The sequence below is a fragment of the Megalops cyprinoides genome, chromosome 1 (assembly GCF_013368585.1).
Source record: "Megalops cyprinoides isolate fMegCyp1 chromosome 1, fMegCyp1.pri, whole genome shotgun sequence".
NCBI lineage: Eukaryota > Metazoa > Chordata > Actinopteri > Elopiformes > Megalopidae > Megalops > Megalops cyprinoides.
In genome coordinates this window covers 13,783,274-13,793,671 of record NC_050583.1, presented here as the reverse complement: position 1 = coordinate 13,793,671, position 10,398 = coordinate 13,783,274, and the positions used below count along the sequence as shown (strand labels likewise).

Here is a 10,398-nt window from a genome sequence, read left to right as displayed (position 1 = left end):
CTTTTTCCTTCAAAAAGCAATCACACAACAGTATTTCTTTTATCACAATAGACACATAGCAGATCATTCTCAAAAGACATTCCAGATCAGATCAGAGGTTTTCATTCCAACTGTAAAAATGTATGAGAAAAATGTAAGAATATTGTTGTTAGTATATATATATGAGCTCTGGATAAGAGTGTTTTCTAAGCAAATGTTATGTACTGGAAAACACTAAAAGTAAGACAAGAATTAGGCATGGAGTGACTTCCTCAGCTTTCAGGTTTGCTGACGTTTCCCTTCTCACAGAACAGGTTCCTCATATTTAGCATTTTTCAAAGAAAAAACCAGGAGAGACCGAAAAAAAAACTTGTTTTGCAGCAGATGGAATGTTTCTCCTTTCTCCTTAAATCCCCTCTCCTGGCGGTATGTGTGCATGTGTGTCAGTGATTATGTGTGAGTCTTAAATTAAAAGATAAGGCACGGCAGAGCTCCCAAGCAACAAGCCGAGCTCTAGGGCCCAGTTTGATCCCAGCTGTGTCATCAGCTGACAATGGCTGGGAGCCCACAACAGTGGAACAACTTGGTTCCATTCCACTGGGGATAGGGGTTGGTATTCTGGCATGGATGCTTGTCTCACTGCTGTCAGGCACCCTGTGATTCGTCAGGTGCCTATGAGATGCTGAGATGACATCAGCAGAGCACCATCTACCCTCCAATGAGCACCCACTCCACCGCAGTGCGCTGTGTGACTTCTGCTGTAAAAAATGCCAGTGACTGTGTGCAACTGTATCTGAGGATTGCCTTAATTTCACTTGGATGAGTGGAGCAAGTTGCCACAGTGAGACAAGCCTAGCATTCATTTAGTAATTCCACGTATATGGTTCACAGTACAATTAGTTTCCGTGACGGGGGTGAAAAAGCAAACAGGACCGGTAGCCTACAGACACCCGCCTACCTGCCACACCTCCAGTCAGGCAGAACAAAGAGACCACTGGACAGGAGATGTTAAAGGTGTGTTCAAAGGCAAATACACCAAAGATATGGAGCCATGGTTGTATGCGGATATGCTTTGTATTCTTAGGAAGAAGTAATGTACAAGACTAGTCACCTCACACCAGACTGGCGTCATACATCATAGGGTGGCCTACACAGACTTAAGTATTAAACGTGAGACCTTGCGACAAAATGTTCAAAGGTGAGTACGATTTTTGTACAAGTGTATAATATAGTGTGTGCTGCAACTGATTTTATAAACCTCTGCTATGCCTGTTTGAAGTCTGCTTTAGAAGGACACATACAAACACAGACATACAAACACAGATGTGTATTGGATACTGTTGCGATATCAGAGATTTAATTTATTGGTGTTACAGAGCTGCACAAATGTATCTTGAATTGTGTTTTATACCTGTTTTTCCTTCAGCTCTTTTGTGATATGATGTCTTATTTATTTACTTATTTAATTGCCTTTTTTTCTTCATAAAAAATAAGATGTATGTAGACAAATCTCAAAACTGAAATGGAATGCTCTGGATAAGAGTACTTACGAAGCAAATGAAATATGAGGAATATTCTAAAAGTAATGTGTGGTTCGTACACAAAAATGTTTGGTCAATGGACTCAACTCTTTAAATTTCCAGTTCGTTATTTATCTTCTTTAAGCGAAAAGGAATAAAAAAAATCCAAATGTTACGGTCTACGTTTTCATCAGTGCGTATCATTATTTCAGTGTGTATCGCTCTGTCAAGATCTGTATATAACTACTTGCAATCGTAACAAGTGAAAACAATTAAGCAACAAATCACACGTATTAAGTACAAGGCGCCATCATTCATAAACACTTTTTAATTTTGATTTTTTAAAATTCTTTTTAATTGATTTTTAACCACAAAACATTCACTAAAAGAGGTCGCGCAATTAAATACCAATAAACATCAATTCCATCATTTATGACACCTGCAGACACAGGTGAAAATCAGACAAAAAACCGTTTAAACATCAGGTGCACACTGTCAGAAATCTGTTTTTTATTTCCACACTCTCCCATCTCACAGAACAGGTTCCATACCTTTAAGCGTTTTATTTTCTTTTTCAGTCAGGCAGGTTAAAATCTGTCAGTTTGAAATATGCTAACAAATATTCTTAAAACAAATACATCTTCTTTAGGAAGGCCGCTTATGCGATATTTCTTACTTGTCGGTGGAACATGTCTTCTTTTTGGGTAAGTGAAGACTTGATTTTTTTTTACCATATTGACTAGAATGGGCAAAAATTACAATGCTTGTCGGTCTTGTTTCTACCCGCCCCTCAGGTTATTCGATCTCAAAGAATGTTTTACGTCATTTTCGTCTGAGTGACTCGTTCATATTTGTCTCATAGAACACATTTTAACACTTTACCATTAGGAAGTTTACCTGGTTTATACCAAAAACTACAGCATGGTTGGTCTCTGTTTATACTCCGACGTCCAACCGTCGTCGTTCAAATGATCGAATAGCGACAATGATAATGTCCGCAGACCCCCGACATGTAAATCTGAAGCATGTCTACAGAAAACCTCTTCCTATTATTTCCATGCTTCCCTTCTGGTTTTACTGCTGCATCTATGCTGACGTGTTTACGCCTTAAAACTATGAGTACTGTGCTGAAAATCCATTGAAGGTCATGCGTATGTGTATTTTAATGTTTATAAATGTTGCAATATTTGTACAGCATTAATATCTTAGGAATATTTGACAAATGTTTATCTAGTATTTTATCTAGCCCGTGCTCAGGAACTTAAATATCACTTACAACGTTGTGTCACATTCAGTTGCAAAAGGTCCGGTTTATGGTGTTACCAGGAATGCATTGTATCATAAAATTGTGGACCAGAATTTATATGGTTTACTAATGAATTATTTTGTTATTCTGGCTCTTGTTGTTAGGGCACACACAGGGCTATACTGACTAATATACTGTTTCCTTTTTTTTTTTTTTTTTTTTTACATAGGCTTTTTTATTCAATTTTCAGTCCCGTGTCAATCAGGTACTGTATGACACTCTCCTGTAAATTCAATGTTAAAGGTTTCATCTTCATTCTGGCCTCATGTAATGTAATGCAGTTCTTTCTTTGTGTTCATTTCATCAGCGTAATAAATAGCTGCTTTGAGTCTGCGAGTATGCATGCTGGCAGTCAACTGAAATCATCCCAAGAAGGTACTTTTGTCACAAAGGATAGTTAATAACTCAAATTTCTATTTCTGTACTGGATAAATCAGGATTAAACATGCCCGTGTACAGTAGGAGCGGGTATGATAATTCTTATTTGTGTCCAAGAATCTGTAACAATTGATACATTCCTGAATTTGTGTGACATTGGGTGGTGATATGTTAGCTTGTTAACACTCAGCATGGTAATTCAGTACTTCAGAAAATGCTTTTAGATGAATGATGTTTAGTCTTGCTATAAAAATGAGGCTTAGTAGCTTCAGAACATGTAACCCAATCATTTATGTGCTTCACATATCTACACATTATTATACAAATTATTTTATTTTATTGCCCTCACAAATGTGTATCATAACCAAAGTGCTCATTATATGGACACCATAATCCTTTTATAGCTTTTTTTTAGCAAAGCTGGCCCTGACCCCTTTTCGTGAAACTGAATCATCCTCAGGTTTATGTAATGCGTGTTGAAGTACTGTAGGTTAGGTGTCTGTGGGTCTGCTTGTGCCAGTAAAACATAGATTGTAAAATTGCATGTTAATTAATCTGTACAATAAGGTGTTACCACATTTGTGCCATTTACCCTACATTTGTTATGTAGCTGTTAAGGTTTTGTTTTTATAGATGTATTTTAAGTATCAGAGGCTGGATTATCTGTGTTGCTTCATAGCAGTTCCATCTCCCATAGCAACAAGTGAACCTGACAATTCAAAGAAGCTCACCTGGAGACCTGTGAATCAGGACCTGGCCCTTCCACAGGGGTAAATATCACAGAATTTTTTTTCTAAAATAAATGAAGACATATAAAATGGTACCTCTCTTATTCATTTTGCAGTTGTTTCATAGATCTGCAGATATGAAGTTGTAACATTTCTAATCTTTCATTTGATAAAATAATTCCCTCCCTTTCAGATTACATTATGAACAGCCCCACCTCTTGAGGCCAAGGTAAGTATGCAGAACTCGCTCTCTTGTAACAAGAGTTTACTCAGCTATTATACAGTAGCTTGAAAGTAATTTGCATTCTTGGCGTCAATGTAATCTAAAAACTAACTTTAGACCTACAGTACAAAAATGCTTATCTCCTTAAATCTGGGCTGTGGCTTTGGCATCTAAACATGAACAGACTTTTGTGAAAGGTGACTTCCTGATTCCACCCTTGGATTTAATTTCAACTGCGTTCTGTTAAAAATTTAAAATCCTCTGGCACTCTCTGTTCAAACACAACCTTATTCTCATGGGGTTGCAGAATTTAGGGAACAAGAAAATGTGAAGCTTGAAATAATGATACTAAGGCTTGAGGGCAAGTGACAACTCCTCTCTAAAGAATTTGTATACCTGTCTCAACCATTATAACTGGTAATGTTTTAGCGGCTCAGTAACCTGCTACAGGTAAATCTTGCTTGGTTATAAGAAACTGCTTATTGCCTGCTGCGCCAGTTAGCAGGAAGGTGTGATGTGGGGACAATTTAGGCTTCCATGTGAACAGAACATTATTATTTTTACTTAAAATGTACAGGTACTTTCAGCTTCCTAGGTGTAAAACCGAGAAAGGCAACTGTGAATCTGCAGTTTTTATACTTAGATTTACAGATATCCATGGATTTAATCAACAAGTGTTATTAAATAATAAAAAGGTCAGCTTAGACATACTCAGCTAAACTCATGTTTATGAGGGTTCATAACAGAGGGAGCAGGAGAATGTGTAGCATGATATGATACCTTGGCTTGAGGGGAGAGCTTTTTTTAAAGGCCAAAAAATCTGTTTGCCTGTCCCTTACTTTACAGGTTACAATGGTCTATGGTCTATGCACATCAAGCCAATAGTGAGAACACTGGGGTGTTACAATGTGATAAAACATCATCAGATTTCTCTGAAATTTGTTTTGCATTCATTGTGTCTTGCCATCTGTTATGCATATAAAGTTCTGCTCCTCTGTTGCATTAATTTAAATTACATACCAGTTTGATTTTTTTAAAAAAACAAATTTTGTGTAGAAACAATCACAAATCTGTAGACGCCTTTCATATGCTTGGCTAGCTTGTTTCTCCAGAGCGTTTGATGATTATTGGGTGAGCTTAAAATCATAGGCAGTGAGTTATACATGGGTTAAAGTCCGGCGTGCAGAGATTTTAGATCAGGCAATAAATTCTTACTAGCGTATAAGGCCTCTGATTTTACCAAACCGGAACGCAATTTTATTAAAAACAATCACTGACGTGGTATTTTTTCCGGATGAGTTTTAACCAATGGTAGCTGTTTACGCGACGTACTGGCACGAGAGCAGTGTTCTGATCCAATCGGCAACTAGTTCCAACTTTCTTTGAGGCGGTGCCAGGAAGTATTTGCGGGGACTTGTATCGGTTGATTACTGCACAATAGGCTAGCATGCATTCAAATAGATGGAGCATGGAAGCGAAACTTGTGAAGGTTGGCGCAGACACAAGCACAATAGAACGGGGGGTGAAAAATAAATAGCGATAGGCTTGTTAGATGAAAACGGTAGTGACGGAAAACATATATTGTCACAAATTAAACGAGCCCAGGAGCTGCCTGGCACCGTGTGTTCGAGAAAAAAAAACTGTATGGGACAAGCGGCAAAAAGTATTGTCTCGGCAAGATACAGACCCCTCACACAAAGCAGCCGTTCGGGCTCTTCGTTATACGTCATAGTGATGGGAATTCCGGCTCTTTTTAGTGAGCCGGCTCTTTCGGCTCCCAAACGGCTCTTCATTTAGTAGGCTACCACTTCTGGCTTTTATAATTCAGCCAAATTTAGCAATGTTTTGACCTATGATTGGTATGTGTACACGTATATCACTTAAATTTTTCAATGTAATTATACTAAACCTTATAATTTCCAGAATACCATTATTTTACATTAGGTTTGGTATAAAACATTAGTGTAAAAACATCAAACGCTGTTACACGTGTGTATTGAACATTTTATTTATATTGCACGTTGTAAATTAGCGTTTCGCAACAAACACTAAACACAGTGCATCTGGTCCTCATGCAAAAATGTATGTTACAATTCTACCATTCAGTCAGTGCGTGGAGTGCCTGTGGCCGAGCAGTGTGGGGAAAAGATCATCCTATTATTCTGTCCTGTATTATTAATACTGTCCTGCAATTAATTAACCAAAAAAAATCGGCTCTCAGACGGGAGCCGCCTCCCGTTGTTCACGTAAAGGAGCCGACTCGTTCGCGACGACACATCACTAATACGTCAACGTTGCCGGAAGCTGTGGCCACTGTAGCTGCTGCCGCTTCATCCATCCAAGACCGCATTTATAGCGGAACATGTCCTGTCTTCCAGGATAGCGCCAGCGCTAGTTGACCTGTGCAACACATCATAGGACAGAACTGCACCCTCCAAACTTACCGTGTCAAATACCCTACACAGGCCAGCTACTTATCCACTCACGACATTGTTTAGCGCACAAGCTGTCAAAACAGATGGTTTCACAGAACATTGACGAGTCCACAAACCGAATTTTCAATGTAAGCTATTAGTCCAATTCTATGATGATGACTTGGACAAAGTTCTAACACAGCATCTTGCTACTTGACCAACTTTTATTGAAGTTGCACTTTTCATTTTAGGCAGCAGTTAAGAAAAAAAGAAGCAATTTTAATTTGAGCACGGTAGTAGAAAATGTTTTTTTTTTTTTTTTTTTTTTTTTTTTTTTACAGTTTTGAATGAAAGCTGTTGTGGTAACGCTAAATGTACGTGCGTCCCATTTTGCCCCCCCCCCCAAAAAAAAAAAAAACTCAGAAAAATGGGTGGCTTTAAGCCCTGGTTATATATTGTCACGTTGTTTTTTCCATAACCCTTTTTTTTTTTCTCCGATTTTTTGTGGGTTTTTTGTAAGGTGCATGGAAAAAAGCCTTATTAAGAAGCTGTTCTCACGAATCAAACAAAACATTTTCATGTTTTTCATATTAAACCCGTAAACGTGTCACTATACACAATGATCAGCCATTTGCAGAATAAATGTAGCGCAGAAATTAAGTTAAGATGCATTTATGTAGAAAACTATTTCTTTTCATCAAGTCTGTAATTTTATAGCCTGATGTGCTTCTTCCTGTTTTCCCGGAGAAGTGATGTGTTGATAGTCAGATAAATATTTATCAGGCTTGTGCAGAACAGAGGCAGCAGGACAGACAGTCAGTTTTGTTTTCAAAGTTAGAATTCTTTTCATACATTATGCAAAATAAATAAATATTAATTTATCAAGTCTGTATGATATAAATTATAGCCTCATCTGCTTTTTTCCCCGTTTTCCAGGAGAGGTGATGTGTTGACAGTCACACCATGGCTGGCGCCCATTGTCTGGGAAGGAACCTTTGACCCTGTTATCATTGACAACATATACAAGCCACTAAATCTTACCATTGCAACCACCGTGTTTGCAGTTGGAAAGTACGAAAACATTTTGTTGACCACATCTTTACATTAAAAGCAATTTTACTCTAGTAATCTACCTATCTAACTCTAATCTAATATTCAATGCTCCATTTCTCTGTAGATATACCCGTTTTCTGCGTGATTTCCTGGAGTCAGCTGAGAAGCACTACATGGTGGACTTCAAAGTGCACTACTACATCTTCACTGATCAGCCCACAGAAGTGCCATCGGTGAATCTCGCTCCTGGGAGAGAAGTGAGTGTCATCCAGGTGCCCAAGTTCAACCGCTGGCAGGAGATTTCCTTGCGAAGGATGGAGATAATCCAGACAGCCATCGAGGAGCGGATCCATAAAGAGGCCGACTACATCTACTGCCTAGACGTGGATATGAAATTCCACAACCGCTGGGGGCCAGAGGTGCTGGGGTCATTGGTTGGTGCAATACACCCATGGTTTTATGAATTTGAACGTGAACATTTCACGTATGAACGCCGCCCTTCCTCCAAGGCCTACATCCCAAAGGACCAGGGAGAGTTTTACTACATGGGTTGTGTTTTTGGGGGCCGTGTTGAGGAAGTGCACAAACTAACCAAAAAGTGCCGTGAGCACCTAGAGGTGGACAAAACCAGTGAGATGGAGGCAGCCTGGCAAGAAGAGAGTCACCTCAACTGGTATTTTCTGTACAACAAACCAACCAAGCTGTTGTCCCCAGAGTACCTGTGGGATGAACTGAAGGGTAGAACCCCGCAAGAGATTAGGCTCATCCGTTTTGCAGCTGTCATCAAGAACAAAGCTGAAGTGCGTGAAAATGTGTAGTTTGGTCTGAATGAGGGATGTTAAACATTACAAGGAAGTTTTACTGTTCATTTAAAACTGTTTAAGCATTTACAATGCACAGCAAGACTACTTACAAACACAATCAAGTGCAAGTTGGAACAATTGTTCACTTTACTATATCTTATCTAATTTTTAATATCTTACCCATTCCTGCCTCTCCCAACAAAACCTCAAATATTGAGATGTCAGATATGTACTTAAGTTTCAATTAAAGACTGCACCTGTGTAACAGCAAATAGTGGCATTGTAATGTGGTGAAGCAGATATTTTGCTGTACCCTAAATACCAAAGGTAATTTTACAGAGTGACATTTTGGTTCCAATGGTAACAAAATATTGAATGAATGTAGCCAATAGTCAGATAGCAAAAGTGGCTGAACTCTTTTCATCTTCTAAAACCCTTACCTTTGGTACCTAAGGCAAAAAATTGCATGAGCTGATAAATCTTAAACGAGTGAAAGAACAGGGGCATGTTTTGAGCATTCTAAAACTGAGTGCTGTAAATAAATTGTGTGAAATGAGTTTAGGGGCATAAACATTGACACTGAAAATGAGTGCAAAATAATGCATTGATTGCATTTAAATGAAATGATTGACATCCCAAGTCAAAGTTGCACGGTTACCCAACTAAAATACTAAAGGTTTGGAAATTCTGCAGAATTTCACCTGTAGATTTCAAATGAATGTCTCGGATAACCTCAAGCCAATCTGCATCTTTATTTCTTGGTAATTATTACAAACAACATTTTTTCCAGATTATTGTGGAGACATGAGTAGAGTACTAGCCTGCTGAAATGATCTTATTTATAATTTTAAATGGTTCATTACAAGTGCCTTAAATGCCTTATTACAAGTCCATCAAATACTATAAAAGATAGTCTTCATTAATATTATATGGGTAAATGTGGAACGTAAAATTATTTTTTTGTTGGCAAGACTGTGTCTTGGTCCTTGTCTTGGCACAACACTGTGTATGCTGGTTTTCATTTAATTGGAACCTGGTTAATTTGGGCTTCTTGGTCTATTTGAATACCAGTTTTAATACAATATAAGTATTCACTCTTAGGTTTTTACTTCAGGTGTAGGTGTTGAAAGTGGAATGTGCAGCATCTTCTGGATCTCATAGCTATGCACTGTATTTGTTAAAAGAAGGGTTTCACTTGGGTGTAAAAAGTGAGCATACACCTATATGGTTCAACATTCATAGGAATTACACCACTGGTTGCAATGTTAGATGAAGGTTTTCGAAACCCACGGATTATCACCTTCTGGCTTGCTTTCATTATCAAAGCTCACATCTGTTTCTGGTATCTCCTCTGCATTTTTGTTGCTTTATACTTACAAAATGGCATTGTCCATCCAGCATGTTTGTCATTTTAGACAATGTATAAATGTATAAGGGAAGTTCACAGACTTTCCTTAAGACCATCCAATTTGTTAAAGCAATGTGATTGAGGGACATTTAATGTACAGTTTATATGAAAGTGTTAATTCATAATTGCCATGTTGCACTTTGGTATTTTGAAAAGGGATTTTTGTGAAATTGTCTTATCACTGTCAATGTTGCAAACCAATGAGACATATACATACAACTGTTTTATATATGTATATATATTCCAATGTGTAAGAATTTCTGCACTATATATTTTGCTGAATCGATCTTGAACACCAGTGTGAAATATTCCCTTCTGTAGTCCTGCATTGTTTTTTTTCATGCAACCCAATTTTGGAATGGTCAGCTTGCATACCAGGCTCGTGGCACTGTGAAACCTCTGCAAACGTGCTGAGGTGAATTGAATTTAATACTCCAGTACACCTGCATGCAGCCAATGGCTACTCTTCACGTTACAAGTCACACCACACTTCCACAAAGATACGTCCTTCTCCACTGATGTCACTTGATCAGCTCACGGGTGCCTGATGAGTGACAGGGTGCCTAAGGGTAGTGAAACGAGGGAA

General features: G+C 38.3%; 1 protein-coding gene across 1 annotated transcript; it reads left to right on the top strand.

Moving 5' to 3' along the window:
• Positions 1 to 561: 561 nt before the first annotated feature.
• On the top strand, positions 562 to 10,035 carry LOC118787373 (globoside alpha-1,3-N-acetylgalactosaminyltransferase 1-like). Its single transcript, XM_036542916.1, has 8 exons — positions 562 to 1,177; positions 2,149 to 2,203; positions 2,975 to 3,010; positions 3,113 to 3,180; positions 3,881 to 3,953; positions 4,105 to 4,140; positions 7,485 to 7,619; positions 7,726 to 10,035. The coding sequence occupies exons 1-8, from the start codon at positions 1,168 to 1,170 to the stop codon at positions 8,417 to 8,419; spliced, it is 1,107 nt and encodes a 368-aa protein (XP_036398809.1). The 5' UTR covers positions 562 to 1,167; the 3' UTR covers positions 8,420 to 10,035.
• Positions 10,036 to 10,398: the final 363 nt, after the last annotated feature.